The sequence below is a fragment of the Montipora foliosa genome, chromosome 1, assembly GCF_036669935.1.
Source record: "Montipora foliosa isolate CH-2021 chromosome 1, ASM3666993v2, whole genome shotgun sequence".
In the NCBI taxonomy this organism is placed as follows: domain Eukaryota; kingdom Metazoa; phylum Cnidaria; class Anthozoa; order Scleractinia; family Acroporidae; genus Montipora; species Montipora foliosa.
Window position 1 is genome coordinate 2,004,129 of NC_090869.1, and position 27,554 is coordinate 2,031,682.

General features: G+C 39.3%; 1 protein-coding gene across 5 annotated transcripts; it reads left to right on the forward strand.

The window, feature by feature from the left end:
- The first annotated feature begins 75 nt into the window (after positions 1-75).
- On the forward strand, positions 76-27,554 carry LOC137991717 (2-oxoadipate dehydrogenase complex component E1-like). 5 transcript variants are annotated; one of them, XM_068836950.1, is made up of 25 exons: positions 76-316; positions 1,123-1,318; positions 2,731-2,851; positions 3,534-3,607; positions 4,707-4,813; positions 5,084-5,191; positions 5,312-5,423; positions 5,868-5,965; positions 6,264-6,327; positions 7,439-7,614; positions 8,085-8,129; positions 8,837-8,952; positions 9,947-10,022; positions 10,304-10,392; positions 10,641-10,918; positions 11,783-11,965; positions 14,419-14,558; positions 15,553-15,709; positions 16,585-16,685; positions 17,004-17,105; positions 17,906-17,968; positions 21,253-21,435; positions 22,479-22,542; positions 24,269-24,354; positions 26,265-26,936. In XM_068836950.1, exons 2-25 carry the CDS (start codon positions 1,192-1,194, stop codon positions 26,367-26,369), a joined length of 2,775 nt encoding a protein of 924 aa, XP_068693051.1. In that variant the 5' UTR covers positions 76-316; positions 1,123-1,191; the 3' UTR covers positions 26,370-26,936. The 5 variants fall into 5 exon arrangements, with proteins under 5 accessions (XP_068693051.1, XP_068692925.1, XP_068693014.1 ...); XM_068836824.1 differs by having other exon boundaries at positions 185-316; positions 2,716-2,851; positions 26,265-26,507; XM_068836913.1 differs by lacking the exon at positions 76-316 and adding an exon at positions 771-908 and having other exon boundaries at positions 26,265-27,554.

Consider the following 27,554-nt stretch of genomic DNA (forward strand, 5'->3'; position numbering starts at 1 on the left):
TGTGCCAACCCAGAGATCTATTGGCTGTCGAAACAAAGGTTCCTTTGTTCTGTGGATATCAATAGAATTTTTTTTATCACAGTGAGTATCGCTATTGCTACACTTCTAACTGAAGCAAGCAAATTAAGCAATACATAACCGCTGGAGGTCTTTTACACGACAGACACGATAATGTCAGTTTGATTTTTGATTTTGATTGTTGTAGCTCGCTTCACGGTCATATTCGAAGACGAATTTCAATCTTGTTTTTAAAAATGAGAGCCGTCTGAGTCAGGAGGAAAGGAGAATGCCGAACCTTTGGTCTTCTGACATGGGGGTAAGAGGGGTTGAACGAAGTTGTGTTGTGTTCAAAATGTCTGACAGTGCCTCTGAATCACAGGACGGACGGACAGACGATGTTGAAATGTTGCCGACCAATTTCGAAATTTTCGCTTGGCGTAGCCCACACTTTTCGAAGCGTGTCAAAAATTAAATCATCGAGTCACGGAAACATCGACTGAAAGATCTGCAACCAGACAAAAAAAACAGTGTTATGCTTTCGTTTTTTTTTTTCGGTTCACTGGGAGGTTTGACAATAAATCTTTGAGAGGAAGATTTAATTCCCTAAAACTTTCGAGCACTTTCATCTTCAAATCCGAGCAGATCAAATTCTTCAAGCTAACAAAAACAAGGAAGTTTTATACAACATGTGACGTGACAAGATTACCAAATTCAAGGAACTTTTTAAGTGGGAAGGGCAGGGGTGGATTAGGGGGCGTGTTCGTAGCGTAGGAGAACGAGTTCTCTTGGTCAGCGTCAAGTCCCTTTGATAGTAACTATTACAAGTAAATCGACGTAAATATTGATTTTCAGCGACCCTTCGCAGTTTTATCGTGATTCTATTTAATATGTGTGAGCCTTTTCAACAGGTACCAGACAGAATTTCAATTTCAACTACTTATTGGGGGCGTAGGGACACATGCCTTTTTTAAGATTTTACACAACTTCAGCTGAATAATACACTGGGCGTTTTAGCATGGCTGCCATGTCAGTAACGGTGCTAATTTAACTTTGATATAAGGGGAAACGATTGCTTTGTAATTAATGTCAAGTAGTTTGTTTTCTCTGTCTTTCAATCTGCAGAATCAGAGCCTTTTTTTAATTGCAAAGAAAATGTGTTTATAGTAGATTTCTCAGCCATCGGCAGTGATCATGTGGAGGACTGCATCAACACTGAGAGGTTTATGTGAAGTTGTTCGTAATGTGGTCCTTCGTCGACTATATCACGCCCGAAGTGGGTGCTTTGGTTACAGACCCATTCCACAGGAAACTCTAGAAAGTAAGTTACTCAGTTGAAGACTGACCCGGACATATACAGCCACAGCTCCATTGCCATGAGCCTGGCACAGACGGGTCAAAAACACAGGTGGCATAATTTCCACAAGTCAAGATGAACAACTAATCCAAGGCAAAAGTTTCCCCTACACCTGACACAACATTTTTGTACGGTGATTAGGGCTAGGAGACACTTTAAGTGTTGTTTATAAATATATATCTATAGCACATTGACATGTACACTGACCTGTGACCCGGGGGGGGGGGGGGGGGGCAGAATACTTTCTATGAATGGACTAATGGGGATGTTCCGCTGGATGGGGTCGCATCTTCACAACTGGATTGTCTATTTATGGCATTGTATTTTCAACAAAGTTCGCAACAGAGCTACTAGAATGGGGTTGCAAATTGTCAGGGTTTTGGGGGTAAGAAAATTTTGGCTAGATTTGCGGTAAAAAAAAGTTGTTACAGAAAGAACTGTAGTGCTGTTGATGTAATATTTACTAGTCATATTACATTCCATTTTGAAATTACAATTAAAAGGCTTTATGTAAGGTTAATGAATAAACAGAAAGTGACTAAGTTGGGGTGGCTAAAATTACATTTACCCAGAAGTGACTAAGATGGGGTCTACAATAATTGGCCATAAAATAGACTATAAAGGGGTAGGGGTTCTGAGAGGCCAGCGGCACATACCCAGCAAAAATTGACCCGAGTAACCCCCCCCCCCCCCCCCCCCCCTTCCCTCCAGGGACTGCGCTTGTCTGAATTTTAAAAGGTCTTGTGTTGGTGCTTTGTCAATGTTTCACGTTGCTGTCGGAATTAAAGGAAATTTAAAGAAAGGATTTTGTTTGTCGCGGTTTCACCTTACATGTTGTCGCTAATTTTTAGGCCATGTCGCTTGTCAAAATTTACCTTGGCAGACTCTCTACCAACATAACTCCACATCACATCATACGTCCCCAGAGATGCCAACCTCTGGAATTGACCATTCTTCCCAGAATGGAATTAGGCCCTTCAGTGTTGACCACCACCCTTAAAACTACAAGCAGTTGCAAAAAGGTTGAGACACTGAATCGAAAATTCCAGTTAAAAAGAAAAGGTACAACACCCCTCCCTCCCCTCCCCCTTTTTCCAATGTGTATACACTTTACTTTGAATGCCAAGTGGAGATGGAAGCAACTTTGCTTGGGGGAAGGGGCGTAGGGCATGTGCTGACAAGAATGACAGTGAGTGTCTCAACTCTTTTTGCAATTGTTTGTAGAAAAAGGAGTTTAATGAAAATCAAATGGTGACATACACTGACATACTATAAAGTCCGAAGTGACAAGAAAAGAATTGTGGCCTATGTAAATCCCTCTATTAATAAAACACCTTCAAATTTCAAACTTTGTATTTAAGGTGCCTTTATTGTAGGTAGCAACAAGGAAGCAATTGAGAACAGAATCAAGAATGCAGATATTTTAAGACTGGTGACAGCTTATAGAGAACAAGGACACAAAAATGCTGATATAGACCCCCTTAACTCATTCGAAAGGTAAAATAAAATATTTTCAGTCAAGGGGTTGAGATGCTCATCCCAGGAGGGCAAGAGGGCAGTCAACTAAATCCTGAGACCTCTGAAAATGCTAAGAGATTTTAGAGTCTGACAGTTTCATTTATATACCATAGTGCCTTCGAGATTTTGGAGTCCCAACTCTATAATATTAGTGTGTATAGACCAAATGCATAAATGGCGGCCAAAAAAAAATTCTTTTGTTCATGTGCTAATTAGACTCACTAGCGTCGTTTGCATGTACAAAAATAATACAAAAGAAATGTAGCTTGAGAGCGAGGCTAGTTAGTCTAATTAGCACATAAACAAAAGAATATTTTTTTGGCCTCCATTTATGCATTCGGTCTATTGATGACAGTTTTTATAGTGAATGCATATGTTCCTGACCCATGCTTGGAAGTATGCATAAGTGTTGGAAGTGTTTCACACTGTAAAACCTTTATTTTAAGGTCTGTATTACAGTTGGGTTCAAATAACAAGTTGCTGTACACATAGGTCAAGTGGCTGTCAAAACCACTAACAAGAGAACTGTTCATGACTTCCTCAGTTTTACATCACCTTTGGGTTTCTGTTCTTGGAGGTCCTGTTGTTCTCAATATATATAGAGGGGTTCTGATCATAATTCCTGTTGAAAGCAGCCATTAGGGTTCTTTCTTTATTTCAGGGATGCCAAAGACCTTTCTTTGCACAGGTTTGGTTTGGATATTGTTGACCTTAACAAGAGATTCAAGCTGTCAGGTATGATGGCAATGCGTCCATCAGTGTAATATAGAGAGTTCAAGCTAAGGTGGGAGTGAGATTCAGCTTCTTTTTTTGGGGGGGAGGGGGGAGGGGGGTTTGTAATACTCTTCTTTGGTGAAGGGGTTCTTGGGAACAACCCTAAACTGGACTGGTCCTGAACAGGACTTTCTTATCAGTGATAGGGAGCTCTATGTGACTGGGGTACCTCACCGATCTTCAACAGTAACTTGAGTAATATGTAGCTCTAATAGCGCACAGTATTGCTTTGGTGTCGTAAATCATTATATTGCTATGGTAGATGTCTTACACTATAGTTAAATAGCCTCTGAGAAGACATGTACATGTAGTTACTAGTACAAAATACAAAACCGAGAAAGATTGAAGAAAATTATAGAAAGGAATCAAGAAATATTGGCTTTGATACATCTGTGACAAAATGACAGGAAGATACCAGGTTTTTGTTTTTGTTAGTTTGTTATTTTTTCTGGAAAGTCAAAAATTCACTCTCCTAGACGAGGTTATTTATCACCAGGTAATTCTGTTGTTTTGGAAATAGAAGCTGCTTTGTCATCCATCTGCGTCACAAATTCCTGCTGATTTTTTTTTTAAATTCTTCCAACAGACCTGTTTATTTTCACGATTCATGCACGTGCTGCGGGCCTATTTGCCACCACTCACTTACAATCACTCATTCACTCACTCACTCACTCTTACAGCTGTATAACCCGGTGACATAGTGTGTAGTGCACTAACACAAAAAGAAGTAAAAGAAGAAATTTTTGTAATGTTATCTCTCAATAATTATCGAGATGGTATCAGAGAAATTTGTTGCAATCATGGGAACTTTTATGAAAGGGCATAAAATAACAGGGAGATATTTCCATGTTTGAGCAACATTGCCCCCCTTGAAGTCTGTTATTGCAGCTCTCTGTGGTAGGAGTATGGCACTCTTCTTGAGGGGAAGGGGGAGAGGGGGGAGGGGGTGGAGGGGTATAAGTCTCTCTTTCAGGTACTAGCTGGCTTGCGTTCCCAACTTACATGACTATTGTACTAATGTCAGACTCCAACAAAAAAAATTTCTTTTATATTATCTTAGGTTTGTTACATTGTAATGGCCAGGAGAAAGCCTCTCTCAAAGACATTCTGGAGCATTTAGAAAAAGTTTACTGTGCCCAGCTATCGGTAGAAGTCCAGCAAATTCTGGTATGAGAAAATGGACCTACATGTAGATGTAATGAATCACTGGTACATGGCTTGGGAAGCATTGCTTCCCCTTAAGGAAAGCAGTGTTTTAAAATGAAAATTAACCTCAGTTTCTTGAGATTTGCCGGAACATTGACGTTTTACTAGCCTGCGAATGAACTTATTTCCGGGGGTCGTTTCTCTCCCCCAAGAGAAACGACCGCTGGAAATACGTCTGCGTTCGCAGGCTAACCTCTTACTGCATTGAATTTTTTTTTATTTGACAACTAGGAAGAATCTGAGAAACTTTGGCTTGCAGCACTGATTGAAGAAAGTGTCTACTGGCCACTAGAGGCAGACAGACAGATTCACCTGGCTAAGTTATTGTTAAGATCACAGGTAGAGAATTAGGTTAACCACATATTTTTTGAAATATTGCGCATTGTCTTCACTCAATCATACCCATACACTTTCTGGTTTTAGTATTTGAATGTATGCTGTCATCATTTTTGTTAACAGGCATTTGACAACTTTCTTGGGAAAAAATTCCCAACTGTGAAGCGGTATGGTGCTGAAGGTGCAGAGAGCATGATGGCTTTTTTCGACGAACTCTTCCTGCAGTCCTCATACTGTTAGTACTGTATACTGTGTACAGTAATGTTGTATATTCATGAGCTTAGAATTCAAAGATATTCATTCTGACTTACAATTCCGAGTTAATTGGCAGAAATAGCCATGGGAAAAGTTCACTTACAAATCATGTTGATTTTGTGTTGGTGGAAAGAGGACAATCATGAAAGGACAAATTACAGTTGAACATTTTTCATCAATTGAAAGAGTTTGACTTACATGTATAAGCTTCTGATCATTTATTTAGTTTGGATGATAAAGCTGTTGTTACAGTAGTTAACTGTAACTGAAAATTGTTTGAACCCTGAGCAATGTCAGATCTACATGTACCTTGACTAAATTTGATAATCCAGTTGAGCATACTCCTGGCAAGGGCTTTTAAGGATGTGGAAGGTAATTATCTTTAACCCTCATGTTGCTTGTGCATTTTCTTTTTGTTGTAAAGGTGAAATTCAAGAGTTAGTTTTAGGAATGCCACATAGAGGACGCCTAAATCTTCTGACTTCCCTCTTAAAATTTCCAGCAGCTCAGATGTTTAGCAAGGTGGGAACGACACTAAAGACTAAAAATGAATTTAATTTGTTTTTGTATGATTCAAAGCCATGTAGCAAAGCTGCCTTTTTGTTTCTTAAACAAACTCATTCAAAAAGACTATGAATTTGAAATGTAGCATTTTTTATTTGAAAGTTTTCTTTAAAGCAAGAGTAATCAAATGAAAGGGGAATTTTAAAAGCTCCTTGTTTTTAAAAGCAAGTATAAATTTTGTTTACTTGTCATTGATTCTTGAATCTTTCAAAGTAATTATTATATTGAATCAATAATTTAATTGTGTTGCATCTAGATGAAAGGAAAGTCTGAACTTCCCCCAGGTGCAGAAGGCATTGGAGATGTCCTGTCTCATTTGAGTAAGCTTAATGTCCATGCCTATGCCTTAGAAATGATCATTCAGCTCTCTTCTAAGTTTAATCACATTAATTATCTCCCTCAGTGCGTTTCAATCAAGTGTCATAAAACCAAAAGTAATTACTTTGGCCAATCAAAAAGGCGAAGACAATCTAGTAGACCAATCAAAATCTAGTAGACCAATCGAAACTCGAAGTAATTACACGTAGCCGACACAAAGCGTGGGAAATGTGCACACTCAAGCCACGATTGGTTTTTGTTTTACTTTTGATTGGTTGAAAAAATTGCACGACAACTTTGAACCAATCACAGAGTGAAGTAATGCAAAACCAAAGCTATTCGCTAATTACTTTCGACACTCAATTGAAAACTGCTATATCATAATTTTCATTCATTTTATTTCTTCAGCAATGACTATTTCCTCGTTCTCTCCTCAGCTCTTTCTTTTCCATACCCGTATGTACATGTACATGTACATGTACATTTACATGTAACCTAGCTCATATGACCAGGAAGAAAAATAATTAATACTAAGACCCCGTAGACACTATGCTGCATTAAAAGGGTCGATTAACCTCTTCATCCCTGAACTGTTCCCCCCCCCCCCCCCCCCACCATTGATGAGCTAAATTGTCTGGTGTTAAACAGAGTAAAATCTCTAAGTTTCACTCTCATACATGTGTAAACTGAAAGGGTTAAGTTGGTCTATTCCTTCTGTAGGGCCTACTTGGTTGAACAATTTCCTTGCGGCTTAATTTCCATAATGGTAAATGCCATACCTTCCATAATGTACAGTATACTGCATCAGCTGTCACATAAGTTACAGTGCAATTTCATTTTTGGCCCTTGAGCTTCTAATGTTTAGCCATTGGTAACTATCGGTAATAATAATAATAATAATAATAATAATAATAATAATAATAAACTGTGTTACCATGATAATTACAAATAGTTAACCCTTGAGCTAATGTTTAGTCTGGTATTATTTTTAGTATTGTTCTGGTATCATTGACCAATAGTTATTATTCTTACTTTCTTGCTTACAAGAAAAAGTGTCCTATCTCTTTCTCAATATTCTCTGAAGTTCATTATATGTTTTTTTGCTGTTTTTAGCCAGTTCTGTGAATCTTGACTTTGGCCACAAACTGCCTCTTCATGTTACCATGCTACCTAACCCATCCCATTTAGAGGCTGTCAATCCTGTTTCGGCTGGAAAGGCTAGGGGTCGACAATTAACGCTCAAGGATGGTTGCTATGGTGATAGCAGAGATGGTCTTATGGGTGACAAGGTTGGTTCCCATTTGAACAAATCAGGGAAATGTTGTTGAGAAGGTAAAAACAGAGGAGACACTGTATTTATCTACTTGAAGAAGTTCATCTAGAAATTCACTTGAGTCTGCCATAAACAAAGTTCGCTCTAGACTGATAATTATAGCCTGTGTGGCAAGTATATTTCTTGTTGTCATTGTTGATAAAGGAACGACACCCGGAAATACATCTGTGACGAAGGCTGTCACACCCGTACATATAGAGTCCATTGCATGACTGGAAAAAGATGGTAATCTTGTGATTGCGTTGTTTTTGCCTTTTTTCCCCTGTATTTTAGTGACTGGCTGAAAAATTTGGCCCCACTTGAGAATAGGGAGCCAATTTGTCACTTGCCTACCCCATATCCCTGCACTTTGATTGAGTTAATTACTGTGCAGTACATGTAATTGCTTTGAATTTTGATTGCAGTGTTTGTACCTGTTGTTTTTAGGTACTGAGTGTTATGGTTCATGGTGATGCTTCATTTTCTGCTCAGGTGAGAGCTACTAGTTGATCTTTGTGTAGATGAGAAGGTCCGAAAAAGATAGATGCAAGATTAATAAGGGGTGGTGAATGGTACCTCCAAAATCTTCAGTTGGCACTCGTAAACTTTTCGTGGGATCTTGAAATCTTAATAACCTTTGTGAAGAGCCTCAAAGTCTCATTTATGTTGCATTTATTTCGTTGTGAAGTCTTGCATGTTTTGGTCTCGGTTTCGGATTGGCAAACAAGGGTCTCGGCATCTTGGCGAGTCTCTGATTTTACCATGCGTCACCCCTTTTTAATAATATACAATATGCAGTTATGTACAGATTTACGCCATTTTTGATAAGCATTACAGAGTGTCCAGTCCTACCCTTTCCTCCTCTACAACATTATTTCTGTCTGGCAACACAGTAGTCAAGATAAATGCTATAAAGTGTACTACCAACTCTACTTCTTAATAAGTAAACATAAGAAGGTATGATAACCCTAACTTAAAAATAAAATAAGTGCTAATATTAAAATTGATCGTTGGAAATACTGGGTTGAAGTAGTCATGTCACTTTCCTGAACTGTTGATAAGATAATGATTTCTATGATGAACAATATTGGAACCGTGATGGTGATGATGGTAACATATGATTATCATAATGGTAAAGCAAAGAAACATGGTTGTAATAATTTCTACCTTTCATTTTGTACTATGATTGTATTTTACAGGGAATTGTTGCCGAGACCTTTTGTTTGGCAAACTTGCCACATTTTAGTGTTGGTGGTACAATCCATTTAATTGTGAATAATCAACTTGGTTTTACGACACCCGGGGAAAGAGGAAGGTATACGGCTTTCAACTTTCTTTTATTGAGCTTCTTTGATCATGGGTTCACGGGTTCAAATCCCATTGGAGCCACTTGAATTTTTTAGGTGTCTGCTATAAGAGACAACTAGTTACATGTAATCAGTCAAAAACTATAATTTCCCCTGCATTAACCCATTGACTCCTGGGAGTGAGACTTTATACTGTCAGATTTTACTCTGTCTAACACTAAACACTTAATGACTGGTTCCAAGGGAAACAGTTCATTTTGTTTCTTGAGAATCTATCTCAATGTTTCCGTGAGGCGCAGCCGAGGGAAAAATTGAGATTCGAGGGAAACAAAATGACCTCTTTCCCTTGGGACCAGTCATTAAGTGATTTGTTATATAGCAAAACAAATGGATCAAAGCAGTGGAAAACAAGTAATCACTTTACTGACAAATGACGCATTTAAGTGTACAAGGCAATGTTAAGAATATTACAGAAATTTACAAAAATGGCCCCGAATGATCATCATGCACATTACGTGCAACAACGGTCAACATTTCACGGGTAACAGTGAACTGTTTCCGTTTGATGTCATAGTTTTTTGTAATGTTGCCTGCTCATGGCATTTGGCGGCAAACAATTTCATTGTTAGATGTCTTGTGACCATGAATTAGCCAATGAATGGGCGCGTTGTAGCGGGAATAACTCCAGCTATAATAACAACAGATTTTACTCTGTCTAAAGCCAGACGATTTTACTCTTCAACTGGGCTCGTTCTAGGGCGTTTGAGGTGTCAGTGGGTTAAGTAGGAAAGAGCTATGTCCCCTCCATTAAATTGCCCGGATATTAGTGCGAGAATCACTTCTCCATTTCATGCAATAACGCACACCGCAAAATATACATTTTCTTTCAGTTTCATTTTTATCCAATGCTTGTGAAGAAATCTATATGTATGACATGCTTTAAGCCCTCATTTCTGAATTTATAGCTTTTTCAGCCTTGTCAAACGTCATTTTATTTTGTAGGTCATCTATGTACAGCAGTGATATTGGTAAAATGATTGGTTGTCCTGTGCTACATGTTAATGGTGACAGTCCAGAGGTATGATGGTTACACTATGTAAATGATATGGTCTATTTTAAATTTAGCCTAGCTAGTTTTTTTTTAGTTCATATATTGTAGTCTCATAGAGCAAGGGCTCATTGTTTTTTAAAATGATTACAGTATGTGAAAAAACTGGTTAAATGACAAGAGAAGCACAAGAGTACATTGATGAACAAATTTCTACAGCTTGCTCAAGGAGTTACGAACTGAAGGTCAACTCCACCTTCTTTTTCAGTGTAAAGATTGCGAATTATCAATTTGTTGAATGTTTTTTGTAGGAACTTGTGAGAGCTTGTCGGCTTGCCTTGGAATATAGAATGAAATATCGAAAGGATATCATAGTGGATATGATCTGTTACAGGCGTTGGTAAGATTTATTGAACAGCATAAATTCCTGATTAGAAATTTCTTTTTCCCTTCAATCTATAGTTAAGAGGGAAAAGCGCATAGAAAGATTAGGTGATCCTGCTGCAATAACTTGATTTAGATACCCAATGAATTTGTTGCATGCAAGTACCAGACACTACTTGAGTAGGACTTTTATTATGGGGTGGGAAGTGATCTACACATGATGCATAGCTCTGGTTTTCCTTCTTCCTGATGCATATTTCACAGGGGCCACAATGAGATAGACGATCCTTCATTCACTCAACCAACAATGTACCAAAAGATAGAAAACAGAGTGAGTGTTCCAGATATTTATGCCAACAGTCTAGTGACGAGAGGTGTGGTCACTCAGGATGAGCTACTGAAAGATGCAGCCGATTATACCGTATTTCTCAACGAGGAACTGAAGATGTCGGACAGTGCTGATCCCCATACCAGCCATCTAGATGCACATTGGAAAGGGCTTGTGCAAGCAAGTGAAGATAAAATTACCATTTGGGATACAGGTATCTGCACAGTGACCCTGTTCCATTTTTGCAACAGGGAACCCAACATATCATCAAGCACTTCTGCCAAAATTGAATTACTGTAGTTTGTTAATGATAACCTTATAGAACTATGTAATTATAGCTGTGTTTGTAACTGAGAAATGAGCAACCACTAGGGTCTTTGCCCTTTAAACCACAAACCTGGTGAAAATTATTCTTGTAGGGTAGAATTGATGCACACCATTTTTAAGTGGTTATCAGTCACACGCGATCCTCAACAGCTTTAATTCTCATTTTTTGAAACTAAATTTGGATGGACGTCAATCAAATGTTTCCAGCCTTGAACAGGACTGGAACCCACGATCCCGTGAATGCACGTGACTTGCTCTACCATCTCGGCTATCAGTTGGTCACTTGCAAGTTTGTACATGTAGTAAGTTCCAGTTGCAGGCACTATTTTCCATCATTTTCTATTTCATGTTGTGAGAGGCTTTAGTTAAATCTCAAAATGTAAGCATAGTTTAAAGTTCCATCTGGGTGATTGCTAAAAGTGGTTTTGTGATAAAAACATTGTGACAACCACCCAAAATCTTTTCAACATCACAGTTCCATTGAGTAAGGTTTGTTTTTCAGTGTTAAAATTGTCAAACTTCTTTTATCAACTCCATGAGTTACACTGTACAAAGCAGCACGAGAAAATAACAAGCTTAAAAAAACGAACTCGAATGTTAGACTGTGCCATTGCATTGCGCACTGACCTATAGCAACTGAGCTATCAACTGTAGTCACCTTGGAGGTAATCAAGCGAAGTGTACTGGTGTATGACTACTTCACAGTTGATGAGTGCTCCTTCTTGACCATCAAACACCTCTTTGTTGTCAGGTCTACCTGTGGAAACGTTGCTTTTCGTTGGTGGCAAATCAGTTGAGACACCAGATTCATTTCATATACATCCGCATCTAAAGAAAACTCATGTGGAAACCAGGATCAAGAAACTGGAGAATGGAACAGGCATTGACTGGGCCACAGCTGAAGCTCTTGCAATTGGAAGCCTTCTGTATCAAGGTTTGTCATCCCATACACAAGTTTCTTTTGCTGGCTGCTAAAGGTGCCGGTAGCTAAATCAGAGTTGGTTTATCAACGGAGTTGATAATGTAAATTGACCACCGTACAGAGACTCCGTTGCTTCATAGGCTAGCTTCTCGTTTTGGTGTAAGTTGTTTAGATCATATCTTAGTAATAGACATCAGGCCCGGGTATGGGGGTGGAAGCTGAATAATTGGCCCTCGATTATTCATTATTCTTTGTTTGTTTAGTTCGAATTATTCATTATTCTTTTTAAATTTTTGCAGGTTATTCATTATTCATTGTTGTTATTTATTATTCCACTGGCATAACTGCGTTATTCATTATTCCGGCGTTTTCAGACCCAATTATTCATTATTCATTTTTTATTTATGCTCGTTATTCATTATTCATTATTCAGCTTCTACCCCCGACCGGGTTGCTCGAAGCATTGTTAGCCCTAACCAGCGTTAAAAACCATGGAAAGCTATAGGTTTTGATACCTCTTAAACCAACGGTTAGCGCTAACCAGGCTTCGAGCAACCGCTCCCAGTTTGTCAACATCAAGGGGGAGAGGTCTTCATACCGACCATTATCTTGTGGGGTATTTCGGGGTTCTGTCTTGGGCCCATTTTATATCTACTATACACTTCTCCACTCGGCGATATTGTTCGGAGGTATGACATGGGTTTCCACTTTCATGCGGGTGACTCCCAGTTATACCTGTCCTTTGACTCCCGAAGTGGCGTAGCGCAAGCATCAGCGGTTGCTCAAATACAAGCCTGTGCTAGTGAAATCGATAACTGGATGAGGGTAAATAAGCTTAAGCTTAATAGCGGTAAGTAGAGCTTCGTGTGATTGGTTCTAGATACCGTGCTCGTCCGCTTGTTAATTCTATTAGCATTAATGATTACTGTGTTCAGCACTCGGTCTCTGTAAGGAACTTAGGTATGGTTGTTGACTATAATATTGTTTAAGTTTAGAAGAGCATGTGAGCTCGAAGCTCGAGATGTAAATCAGGCTTTTTTCACATCGGGAGAATCGCAAAAATTAGGGAGCATTTGTCATAAGAGTCAACGGCAGGTCTCGTGCAGGCTTTTGTTACGTGCAGACTCGATAATGGAATGCGTTTTTGTACGGTCTACCTCAGATGATTACCTCATCCAAAGGCTACAAGTGGTGCAGAATTGCGCCGCTCGTCTAGTCAAGCGCAGTTCTAAATATGCACATGCTACACCGTTACTTATGACTGCCGGTCGAGCAATGTATTATTTTTAAGCTTTTGTTATTAGTTTTTAAGTCTCTGAATAATTTAGCACCTCTATTTATTATTATTATTATTATTATTATTATTATTATTATTATTATTATTATTATTATTATTATTATTGACATTATTCTATGTTGTACGCTGTATACTGTTGTATTGTAAAACCTTTGCCACGTATCGAGCGTGTTATTAATTAGTTAAATTCTAAACTTGAAAACGTTTCGCCTTCCCGGCCTCTTCAGTTCTTTATATTGTTTAGGTTTCTGGATTTGTACTTGTATTTGCAAAGGTTTTACAATACAACAGTATACAGCGTACAACATAGAATAATGTCGATATCCAACTATGCAAGAAACAAAGATCTGACTAAGTTATATTATTATCATTATTATTATTATTATTGTTATATCGTTACAGTCCAAGTCGTAATCTTAGATGCGCAAACCAATGCCTTCTTGTCATCCCCAGGTCTAATCAAAGGACCTTTGGTGACAGATCATTTCCTTTGGCAGCTCCGAAGTTATGGGATGCTCTGCCCATTAGCATTAAGCAAAGTAGTACACTCTCTATTATTAAGAGGACTGAGAAGACTCATCTTTTCGGAATTCAATTAATTTTTCTTGTAGAATTGCAAAGCGCCTTAGGGCAGTTAGTGTATATGGCGCTATTATTATTATTATTATTATTATTATTATCATTTAGGATGGGAAGCAAAGGTAAGACGTAGGGTGATATTTCACGATGTGTTATCCTAAGGCCTCACTTGCTTTTTTTCTGAGTTTTGATTGATTTGTTTCATGTGATTGTTCAGATCAACTACTTTGTTTTGCGTTAAAATCAACCAATTTTAAACTACAGAAAATTGTTGAGAGTTCTATTACATAAAACCAACACACGGTTCTATCTCGAACAAGGGGTCAAAATTGTCCATCTTCACCTTTTCACACCTTGTCACTTGTTCAAACACAGTTCTTTGAATGGTTAACTCTATCTACCTGTTTACCTGTTTGCGTCAGCTGCACTGAGTTACTCGGTACAATTAATGTTTACGCTGCCTTACTTTGAAACGATTCTTGCTCGATTCGGTCTACTTAAACTTGGCTTATCCTCCAAAACATAAAAAAACGGACCTCCAGAAAACTAGCGGTGTGACTTGTTCGTATTTTCTTGCACCACGCCACAGGATACCAAGTTCGATTTAGTGGACAGGATGTTGGAAGGGGAACCTTCAGCCACAGGCACACCATGCTTGTTGATCAATCTACAGACGAGATGTTTGTGCCGCTGAATAACATATCAGAACAACAAAACGCTTTCCTTGAGGTACTGTAAATCACAAGCCAACTTCAGCGATTTGTTTCAGAGTTTCTAAACGCTTGGAATTAGCCACCAGTGATTAGACGTGAATTCACTCTCGTTTTATCTTAATGGTGAAGGAAAAATAGTCATAGATTTTTTGCGGAGAATAATTTCTTTTTTGCTATCAGGGACTTTAAGATCCACGAAGGCGGCGACGACGAAAACGTTACCTCAAAATATAACTTTGCTCTTCGAAAGGGTAATCAAGAGGGCATGATTAGAGCGGCAATTGAGTGTCGAAAGTAATTAGCGAATTGCTTTCGTTTATGATTACTTCACTCAGTGATTGGCTCAAAGTTCTCGCGCCACTTTTTCAACCAATCACAAGTGAAACCAAAACCAATCGTGGCTCGCGCGTGCACATTTTCCCGCGCTTTGTGTCGGCTACGTGTAATTACTTCGAGTTTTGATTGGTTTACCGGATTGTCTCCGTCCTTTTTGATTGGCCAAAGTAATTGCTTTGGTTTTGGTTTTATGACACTCATTTGAAAACCGCTCAACATGATCCTGATTGGTTAACAGTTGCTCATCCAGAGCAAGCGAAGTTACAAGAGGATCTTTTTCCATATTAAACTAAAATGTATTTTATGTGGCACATATAAAATACATTTTAAGTGCTATTTATGCTAACAGCAATGATTTATTGAATTGAACTTTAACCGAATGGGAGCTGGAGTGTTGACTGTCATTTGTCGCGGCACTGAACGGGCTTCCCTCAATAATTTTGCCCTTTAGGTGATAAACATATAATCGCAATGTGCCCTCGTGCAATTTTCAAAATATTACACATACTAACCAATGATATTGTTGTTTTGCTGTGTTCTCCTTGACGACCGCGTCATATATGTAGATCTTAAAGTCCCTATTGCTTAATGGACGCACTCTTTAAACTGGTAAAAATGACAGGTATGCGGCAATAGAGAACAAAAGTATCATTAAAATGGTCTTTTGTGTGCAGGTAGTGAACAGTCCATTGTCAGAAGAAGCTTGTCTTGGGTTCGAATATGGAATGAGTATAGAAAATCCGAATCATTTGATCATCTGGGAAGCGCAGTTTGGAGATTTCTTCAATGGAGCTCAGGTCATCATAGACACGTTTATTTCAGGGGGAGAAGGTGAGTTATATCCTGTTACATGTTAGAGAGGTTTTCAATTGAGTGTCGAAAGTAATTATAGTGAATTGCTTTGGTTTTGCATTACTTCACTCAGTGATTGGTTCAAAGTTCTCGCGCCACTTTTTCAACCAATCACAAGTGAAACCAAAGCCAATCGTGGCTCGCGCGTGCACAATTTCGCGCGCTTTGTTGTCGGCTACGCATAATTACTTCGAGTTTTGATTGGCCAAAGTAATTACCTTGGTTTTGTTTTTACGACACTCGATTGAAACTCGCTCTATTCAGTGCTGGCAAAGTGACATTATATCCTTTCTCTGTTTATGGTCCTTTGTTGGTTTTAAGAGTAAGGCTCTACGATGCATCTACCCAATCAGAGAGCCTCGTTTTTATCACGTGACTCAAATCGTGTTCTGTTAGAGTCAGTCTTCGACCGTGCACAAAAATCAAGGTAGCACCTCATGAAAAGATGACACCGGAATGGCTTTGAATAATCGAGCCCTTTGATTGGTCCATTTTGAAAACTTGCTCGATATACGGCGCCCTTTTTATTGGCTTCGTTGTCGCTGTCCCACCTTTTTCCGCTGCTGCTTGTCTGGAAACAACTAAACATGTGGCGAATGCTGGAAAACGCTGTCAGCTTCAAGATTAGACTAAGAGTTGGGAGACCACCCTTTGCTGGAAGTTGCGGGATCGTAGTAGACTACGTTTCATCTCATCTTGATCCGTTTTCCTTGAAAACTAAATTAATTTTACGTATTTCCGCAACCTTCCTCTAACTTTGGCTTGAATGATTTAAACTTAGCGTTGTTAAATTTCTTCCTTTTACTTGGCTTTTAACAACTTTGTTGTTGTATGTTAAAATTTTGCCATTTCAGCGAAGTGGCTCCTGCAGAGTGGTCTGGTGATGTTGCTCCCTCACGGATATGATGGCGCTGGTCCAGAGCATTCCTCTTGCAGATTGGAAAGGTTTCTTCAGGTAAACATGCGGGGTTGTCTTCAACCATTAAGCCCTCACTGCCGTTAGGCTTGTACTTGCTTAATATGATCTGCTAAACTACTGCATGTTTAATCGACAACATGAAGGAGATAGAATGGATAATTGCAAAATATTTACGATGACGCGAAGTCATATTTTTCAGTGGCGTTTCCCTCGATGTTGCCGTCGTTGCCACTTAAACACTATATTTACTGCGTGCGCATATTTAGGAAGGTGTCAGAATTACTCTCGGTGCTGACCAATGAATCGCGGGCTCTTGTTTTACTAAATTAATATGCTGTTTTCTTGTTTTCAAAGCTAACTGACAGCAAGGAGGATGCGGCCGATGGAGACAGTGTTAACATGCATGTGGTGAACCCGACTACACCTGCGCAGTACTTCCACTTACTGAGACAACAGGTGATATTGCACTCTTGTGTGTCAAGTCTTTTGCGCATGCTTAATGAGTGTCCCTCGTGAGATACATGTGAAATACGTCGAGTAAGCGATTTGATTGGTTTTTGAAACGTAGCAGAAATGCAGGTCTACAGTAGACAATAGAAAACCGCCGCCACTGGGTAAGTTTTGGAAAGGAGGGGAGAGGGGGGTATATTTATGGACCCCTAGTTCATTGCAAGGACTTAGACTGATGCGTTTTGAATTATGTCGTATTTCTCAATTACGTGGAATTAAATTGGTGCGTGTTTAATGACGGCAATCTTTTCTGTCATATTTCTTCTGCCACGAAATGTCTGTACTGTTATTTGGCTCTCGAATGTACGTGTGGAAGTGGCTTGTAAGTAACGTTGGGGAGCAGGGTGGCGTAGCGGTGAAAGCACTCGCCTCCAACCAATACGGTCCGGGTTCGATTCCCACACTCAATTGAGTTGTTGGTTCTTTGTTCCGCTCCGCAGAGGTTTCTTCCCGGGTACTCCGGTTTCCCTCTCCCCTCAAAAACCAATTAATGCTCCAATTAATGCTCCAATTAATGCTCCAGTGCTTGAAGAATTTACATTCAAGTAAAAAAAGTTCCCGAGTGACTGCATTTTGTAACGGCTCTAAGCTCAGCTGACCATCGCAGTTGAGAGCAACTTAAACAGTGACCTCAAAATCCGGGGGAAAAAAAACCGGTTCAAGCCTTGATTTTTCCAGGCTTCCTTTTCCATTGCTTAAACAGTATCGCTTAGAGACATCTTTGAGTCACCCTTTTTTTCCTTCAGATTTTACGTAACTTCCGGAAGCCACTTGTTGTTGTTGGACCCAAACTCCTGCTGAGACTTCCGGTAAGAGATCTACATGCAGACCAATAGACCTCTTTCATAATGGCGGCCAAATAAAATATTCTTCTGTTTTAATGCTAAAAAGCCTTTCTAGCCTCGCTAGAAAGGCGACGACGAGCAAATTTCAAAAGAATATTTGTTTCAAAATGAGGCCAGTAGGTATAATTAATATAAACACAAAAGAATGTAGAGGAGGTCGCCATTAATGAAAGTGGTCCATGAAGGGTTTAGTTCCTGAAGAAACTGAGGCGCTCCGTCGGTGGGAACTGAAACTCGAAAAATTTGGTTCTTTCAAACAAAAGGATAAGGTTAAATGAAGAAATGTATATATTTGAGTTTGCAATGCTGAACTATGAAGTCACACAGTCCAGGTGATTTGGTGACGTAATTCGGAGGACTGGGGAGAAAAATTTTAACGCCGTATCCCACAACCGTGCGCGGCCTTATTTTCGAATTCAACATGGCAGAGGCGAGGATAGAGCTCGTCGGGTCGACTTGAATGCTCATTCAGTAACAGGAAATGTGGTAGACACAGAATGATCTGTTGAGTTTTGGCGATGGAAATACTGCAGGGAGTTTGGAAACAACACCTAAGGCCGCCTGCAAATCAATCAAATCAAATCAAATCAAATAACTTAATTTATACACGGTTTTCTCATCAGTATCCATATTTATGAATTGAAATATTTACAAGACTTATAATACCATGAATCTAAAACTAAAAACTACGAATAAATTAAGTAGTACTTACTTATGAATTAAAATATTTACTACTTATTTAATTACTTACTTAGTTAATTAACATATTTATTACTATGAAATATTTACAATACCATCTATCTAAAACTAAAACTACAAATAAATTAAGTGAACTGCTTTACGTGAGAGCCGTGTAAATTAAACAATGACGCTAAAAGAAGTTGCTGCAGCCAGCGTGAAAGGATTCTAGAGTCCTAGCCTGCCGCACACGAGTTGGCAGACTGTTCCATAACACCGCACCACTATATCTAAAACTGTTCTTAAGGAAGTTGGTGCGGGGTAGGGGAACAGCAAGTTTATCTTTAGTGTTACGAAGAGAATAATCAGTAACGGCGCTACGCTCAACAAATCTAGATCGAAGATAACCTGGTGCGAGTCCATTCAGAGATTTATATACCATGCAAGCTTTTTGTATCTGACGCTGAGATTCAAGCTTTCTCCAGCTCAACTCTTGAAAAAGGTATTCAGTACTAGTGTCAAAAGTGGGATAGTGCAATTGTGGGATACGGCGTTAAAATTTTTCTTCCCAGTCCTCCAAATTACGTCACCAAATCACCTGGGTTGGGAGCAGGTCAATTTGTAGGGCTCTTTTGTTCCCGTGAAGGGACTCGATGATGGAAGTAAATGTATGTATTTGAAGTGAGGACTATTGACGAAAGGGAGAAATGATCCTCGCACGTATCTGGACAATTTAAGCAGTTGTCTCTGATAGAAACCCGAAAGATTCAGGTGGCTGACCGCGGCTCCAACGGGATTCGAGCTCATGACCTCTGCGATGCCTGTCACAGTGCAATGCTCTATCAACTGAGCTATGAAGCCACTCAGTTGGGAGCAGGTCAATTTGTTGGGCTCATGCGTTCCGGTGAAAGGAAGGTAAATGAAACCACCAATTTAATTCAATCAGAAACCCATAAGGGTTGAAACGTGTAACGCGGGTTCACAGCTGGCGAATATTCAGTGCAAACTGATTGGTTGAATGTTTCATTGCTAAGTACCATATTTGGAAACCCCTCGCTCTTGTTGTTCCAAATATGGTACTTAGCAAATTGAATATTCAGAAGCTTACTTCCTAGCACACAAGGGGCCGTTACACGTTTCAACTCTAATGGGTTTCTGATTCAATTCAATCGCAATTCGCTTTGACGGAGGGCTAAAGCTCGAATCGTCTGGTCGTAAGTCTTCCTTACGGTGGTAAATTTACCTTTATTATTTTGTTTGTTAAAATCACATTTTCATTTACATGCAGACCAGTTTTCTATAAAGCTAATAATGAACAACTTTCACTTCCTCCCTCAGGGAACATGTGGTTTTCTTTGTAACCTGTTCCAAGGTCGAGTTTAACCCTGAAATTAGAGACCTCAAGCAACGATGTCATGTTTGAGAAAAAAAGCATCAAAAAATAATACGATTTTCACAATCTGTTATTGCTATAACATTCAAAGACTGTGGTCTTTTGTGAAAATCCAGATTCGGATTCTTATCGAAAATGCAGAGAAATTTGCCCCTACCTGAGGAACGTTGAATCCGAAAAAAAAAATTGTCAAGACAACAACTCCGTGCAACAGGGCTCACTCGTGTACCTTTAAAAGTAGATACATCGAATGTCATATCAAGTATTTTCCAGATAAATGAGCAAAAAATCATGTTAACAAGCGGGAGTGAAAAAATTGTTGTTTAAAAACACCCACAAATGATGGATAAATCTTCCCATTTTATTTTGTAAAAACAAACAACAAAAAAACCCGATGCTTACTGTTAGTGGTATTTGTAGAGAGCATGGTATGACAGCTCATATACCATCATGGCTACGCAAATCAAACTCAACAATTGCATTGACCAGTGATCTAGTTTTTAATCATTTAATTTACGCATAGTTAGTGCACTACAGGGGCGGATACGTACCGGTTGCCACTGTTTTACGGAAATCGGTCAGAAACACAGGAAAGGGCACTTTGGGGGGTTAAAATGAAAAAGGTTCCCTGGGGAGTATGCCCCCGGACCCCCTAGACACTTTTTCGTTGTTTTGGAAACCGGTCATTATTTATCCTATAGACTCCTTCCAGCACTAACTGTGTTTTACGTAATGCATGTATAGCCATCTCTGCTTCTCACCACAACTGAGACTTTTTTAAAAATCCTTCAAATAATTTCCAGTGCTTTTTTATCTGAGAACCCAATTGATCCTCAAATATATAGTAAGGCCAGAGTTAAGGCCCAGTAATACGGGCAACATTTTTCGTGCAACTTGTCGTGCAACAATGTTGCGTTGCAAGTTGAGGTGGTTTGTTGCGCGTATTACCACCTTCTTGCATGCGCAACAAATTTTCATGTTTCAAGAAGTAGAAGCGACGTCTACTTTTTGCAACATAAAAAATTGTTGCACAAGTAGGTGGTAATACGCGCAACAAAACATCTCAACTTGCAACGCAACATTGTTGCGCGACAAGTTGCACGAAAAATGTTGCCCTTATTACTGGGCCTTTAATGAGATCATATGAAAAGGCAGTTGTGTTGTATATTATTTGTAGAGTGCCGTGTCGTCTCTTCAGGAGATGGGACCAAAGACGCATTTCAAACCGGTGCTGGGAGATAACTTTGTTAATACTGCTTCAGTTAGCCGCGTCATATTCTGTTCTGGAAAACATTACTACGCTCTTGCTAAGCACAGAGAAGCGTCCAACAGTATAGATACAGCTATTGTCAGACTTGAGGTAACCTTCTACAAATACTGATAGAAAACGTCCACTTCAACAAAAATAACAAAGAAAGTCAAGCAAATGTGCACAATCAAAATTGCTTGCAGTTTTTTTTTCAAGGGAAGCCTTTGTATCCGAAATAAATGAATTCCAAAATCGCTTGTTTTTATGTTCCAATTCCCTGGACACCACCATCTTGAATTATTAGGGAGCTTAAGCGCGCGCGTTTTTGAGACGCGAAAGGGAACGCGGAAGGGAACGTATTGCGTTCCATGAAAGTGGTGTCCCCAAGAGTTTTATACTAATCATTTCTAATAGAGAAAAGATACTTGGCGATGTAAATGTAGTTGTGTGAAGACAAGTCAAAAGGGAAAACATCTCACTTTTGGTTGCCGTCCGTGTCTCAAAAACTCGCGCGCTTAATTTCCCTATTGTTACGTCTTACGGTCGCCCTATGATTACAAATGAAGCGTTCTTGTGTCGGAGAGTTTCATGGTAGGCTCAATTAAATTGAGGGAAAACTTCCCTTCCAGCCCAAGGTGCGCCAAGTTTATTAATTTTTTTGCAGGTGTAGGGGGGGGGGGGGGGGGGTTTATAGCATAGTTATCTGCCGGATAAGTCAGTATCCGGTGGAAATATTAGTTGTCTTTGATAGTGTTTCCGAACTACATGGTCGGGGCCCGTTTCTTGAATGTCCCGGTAGCTGTCCAGGCCCGAAAAGTCAATTTTTAATGTACTATCCGCCAATTTCAAAATGCTGATCTTTCAACATATCTACCAGACCCAAAAAAACATCATAATGACGAAGTTTTATGTCTTTAAACGGCCTCGGCTTGAAGACGAGTGAGATATGATGCCCTAAATACTCCCAAGAAGTTTCGGAACATTTGAGGAAGGGGTCCCTGGTCTTTTAACAAGGATGTTGTTAAGCCAAGACCCGGACCTCCGTAGGACCTAGATCCCTGGTCCCCGTTAAATAAACGCAACTGTGTGAACAATACTTGTTGGTGGACAAAACGTTTAGCTTGTAGTATTATTATTCTTTTTGCCTTTTTCAGTCTCTTTGTCCGTTTCCTTTTGAATTTATCCGTGAAGAAGTAAAAAAGTTTTCCAGAGCAAAAGGTGGGTTTCGTAGAAACCACGACAATTAAAGCGGTTTTCTATTAGTTATCGAAAGTAATTCGTCCGTTCCTTTGACTTGTAAGAAACAGTTTTGTTTTCCCGCAGTTTGCGCCGGCGGCTGCATGTGTATTTGCTTTACGCTATCATTGGCTGGGTTGGAATTGTCTTCGTCTGTTTTGATTGGCTTAATAACTTTGGTGTTGCATTTTCGACACTCAATTGAAACAGCTGTAATTCTTGAAGGAGTTGTATTTCACCATGAACTTAACGGTGCTATAAAAGTTACTTTTTCTTCAAGACTTGTTAGAATGGCTTTCTTTTCTGTTTTTTTTTTTTTTTTCAAACCAAGAAATCGTACTTCCGGTTTTCATGTTTTCATAGTTACAATATAACTTTGTTACGTATCCAGCCCTCAGCATACCCTGGTGAACAGTTTTTTCGCGCGTCATCGGCGTAGCCTCGGGTGCTCGTGGCAGTCGCCCATTGAGTGGTTTCCTTAACTTAATGCAGTCGAGTGACGCTCCGCAGAATTCGCTTCGCAATTACGTTACGTTAATAGAAATTCGTTTTTTGCAGCTGTTGCTTTATGCAGGATTGCAAATACAGTCTCGTCGAGGGTTAATATTTTCGTGCCCGCTGCAAGCGCTAGTTTTATTGCTAGCATTACGGTTACGGTAGACCTTCGCGGGTGTCCTGTGCAAAAATTATTTTTAGCGCGCTTTGTAAAGGCTGGTTTTCACTAGCGACGGAGTCTTAATCAGAAGCGCAGAGCGATATGATCTAGTGAACGTCGGAAGCAGAATAGCGATTGCGCTTGTGACTCCGTCGCTTACGATCCAGTGAAAACTGCATTGTCGGAGCCGGAAACAGAGGCGGAAGAATAAACCAATCACAATGCTCGATTCTAAGCGTTTTTACTGGTTGGTTCTTCTGCCTCTGCTTCCAACTCCGACAATCTAGTTTTCACTGGATCATAAGCGACGGAGTCATAGGCGGAATCGGAAGAAAATGGGAACGTTTTGATACTTCCCAATCCGATTCCGCCGTGCTAATGACTCCGTTTACGTCTCCAATCTTTGATTTTCAATAGGTCATAAGCGCCCTTACGTTTCCGACTCCGACTCCAACTCCGTCGCGAGTGAAAACCAGCCTTAGCGTTGACAGTTTCTAATTGGCTTTTCCCGCCTTTGCTGACTGAAAAAGATCCATCGAAAATATGTTTTCGTTAATAACTCACGTTTTGTTTAACTTTTGGAGCTTTTTTTTTGGAAAATGTAGTTAAAGTAGTATTGCTTACTATGATGTACGAAAAACAAAATCGCAAAATTTCGCCAGTGAAGGTCTACCGTAACCTTAATATTTCGTTCATTTTTCCGTGACTTAATTGTCTTTAGTATAAACACACAGGTGAGTATACAAAATCGCGCGCTCTCATTGGCTCGCTATCTCGGATTATCAGCCTATATTCACCTCGACAGACAAAATGGCTGCCAGTAGTCGTTTTGCCACTGTAAGTGAAGATGATTTCGCGTTGAAATGTTTTTTTTTCTCTTTTTTGAAATAATCACCTGTGTATTTACACTAAAACAATTATTCGCCTCAGGCTCAGTGATTATCGGTGAATATTCACCGATAATCACTTCGCCTTCGGCGAATAATTGTTAAATAATTGCTAATATTAACTATTCTTTTCTCCAAACTGTCCGGAATGCTGTGTACTCTTTAGAATTTATTTGGAGCCAGGAGGAACATAGAAATATGGGCGCTTGGAGTTTTGTTTCGCCACGATTTGAGAACCTTCTTGGAATTAAGGTAACATAAAAAATCTGTATTGTTCGAAAGCCAGGATTAGCGTAAACTTTTGTTTCGTGTTTTCAACTTTTTGGTGAAAGTTTCTTTTGTATTTTTGTTTTTCAAGATTGACTTCTTTTAAGTTTTGCATAATATCAGCGTTGAACAGCATTTGGGAGTAGAGAAAAAGAAATTCCTTGTTTAATTTTTAATCTGGGATTAGCGTTAATCGGCTTTTGACAAGAAATGTGATTTTTACAGTTAATCAGTAAGCTTTGTTAGTTTGTTTTCGTCCTGGTTTGGTACCAGCCTACCAGTCTTCGCAGCCTCTGTTTTATATAATAGGGAGCGGCGACGACAAAAACGTCACTTCAAAATATAAGTTTGGCCTATTTTAAGTCTTTGATGATTATTTCATCTTGTTTATATTATACAACTTTGGCAAAGTGTCTTATAACTGGATTGGTACGGACTGATTTGAAGTAAAGAGTGAGACTGAAAGATTCACTAAGCACTTAATGACTGGCCCCAAGGGAAACAGTGAGTTTTGTTTCCTCGAGACCCTCCTCATTGAGGGTCATGTTGTCCATGCAGTACAGGAGAATTATCCTCTAAGCGGATTGGTTCAGTTGGTTTAGCAGAAAAGATAGAAAATGAACGATTCACTGCTGTAAGCTGACGCTGTCGTCAAAACCATAAATTTGGTGATTTGCAGAATACGGCAAAGGAGATACGTACACACAGTACGTGCCGAACTTGCAGAACGATTAGAATCACGCCGCAAGGCATCAGTTTCAGATCTCACTCTTGGTCAATATAGAGGATATAACATGGCCGCGCGGGAATACGAATTTTATCTTCGAGTGCTGAAAGTATCTCTCACGAGTGAGCGAAGCGAACGAGTTAGAGGTACTTTCAACACGAGAAGATAAAATTTGTATCCCCAAGCGGCCATGTAATGTTCTGTTAATTATATAGATATTGATGAAATGTCCAGATTTTAAAACAACTCGTTTTACTCATTTTCGAAATGATGTAAAAGTGGTCACCAACCACTAAAACACGCATGTCGAGGTAAGTCGAGTTATGAAAGTTATGAACAAGAAATCATGATAATGTAAAATTTTGCAGTAAAAATGTTAATGAAGTGGAGAAGAATTATATTAAAGGACAAAAGTATCTTACAATGAAGAGGAAGCTCTCGCTTTATTGGCTAATCGTGTTCGTTACCATGACGACACCTATATTCTCACACGTGAAAGTTAACAAATTGATATCAGTTTTTCATGCGTCTGTCCGGTTATTGATCATGAATTTCGTCATAACATTGTCAAAGTAGCTGGTGGATCCGATAACAAAAAGGCAGAGGGGTCAAAATTAAGGCAAATCACGAGCAGAACGCGAGACAAAAATGCGAGAAACTTCAATCTGACGCGAGCAATATCGCGTCATTATCGCCTAAATTATAAATTCATGTGTCTGTCGGCTTATTGACAATAAAAATTAGCAAACGAGCGCGCGAGAATTTTGCAGTCATTTTAAAAATAATGACATGTTCACTGCGCGCGGTGAAGATATGTTTTTTTAGTAAAAGGAGAAATCCTGGTATTTCATCAGTATCTATGTAATAAAAGTAATTAATACAATACATACTTAATTGACCGCTCCCCATAGAGACTTTTCAGGGTCAATGAAACAATACGAAACAACAACAACAACAACAACTGTTAAGAATCCCAACTGGCCGGAGGCAAACCAGTTGACTATTTACAAGTGCAGCTGGGAAGTTGAACCAGGGACTACCAGGAACAAACTCATTGAGTGGTCAGAGCGGGTCTTGAACCCGGGATCTCCGGATCTCAAGGCAAGCGCCCTAACCACTGGGCCACACTGCCTCCTTTCTAATTTGCAATTTTATTTGTTATTTTCAGCTCAAGTATGCTGGCCGGAAAGTGCTTGCGGCGCCAGCAGTGGGTATTGGGAAAATACACCAGCAGGAAGTAGTTGAAATTTTGGATGACTCGTTTCCAAAGTAAAGCAACCACAACTCTGTCACCAAAAACCAGTCTTGGATAAGCTATTTTGCCGATTGTCTCTTAGGAAATATCACTGCATATGGGAAAAGTTGTCTCAGCCATTGCTGCATATTTTATATGAAAATTCACCACCTGATTCGTGAATTCCACGATAGGTAAAGCCTTTCTAGAAGTAACTAGCTCCCAAATGACTGTTTGTACAAAATGCTAACGAAGTTAAATGTATATCAAGTTTTACAGTATCGTACCCTTGTCAGATCTGCTATAAATTGTATAGATCGATAAGAGCTCTAAATCAATTTGATATAATCGTAGAATTTGGGTAAAATTAGGAAAAAAGACTAGATTAGATAGAAGCACCTTTTAATGTTGGAGTCAGCAATCTGCAATTTTATTTATAGCATCGGAAAGACATTCTCCAGTTCTCCTTTAATATGGGAACATTCACTATTTATGATGAGGACAATTACTGACAATTTGAACTTAAATTTGCACTCAATTGTTGTAAGTCATATTAGTGGATTATATTCAAGGATATTTTAGAGGAAATTTAAATTTTATAGGCAATCTTATAATCCTCTCACGTCTCCATTAGATTTACCTCGAATTCCTATTGTTTTTTTAAACAACTGTTTAGTAAGGCTAACGTGCGCTATCAAAGAAAGTTTGTATGAATTTATTTACTCTTCAAGGCTGCGTTATCCTCTCTCAGATTTCATCACCGGTGGCAACCTTGCCTACTGAACCCGACATCGAAACGCCAACCTCGTAAACTCCCTGTCGTCATTTTTTGGGAGAGTCTTTTACAGACAAGAGCTAAGTGCCTTGTTCGATTCCGTCATTGTCAGCCCTTGCCCATAAGGCCATTTGGTTGTCACGGTAATTAACCCACTTCAGCTACAACCGAGCATTGAAAAACGAGGGTCAAGTAATAGACCTTATTCACGATGCCCGCCACGTTGGATTTTCCATTATCATGCAAATTAGCAACACACCTCTCAGGGGGGCAAACAAAACAAGTTCGAGAGGTTATCACGAACATCTTCGCAACACAGATGATTTGTTTCACGTTCATTGAATGTTTATCACCTAAGTAGTAAAATAGAATGATTACCCAAGTTACTTCGATGTTTTGTTTTTAGTAAAAAATGAGCAGATAATAAAGTAGAAAGTCAAAATGTCAAA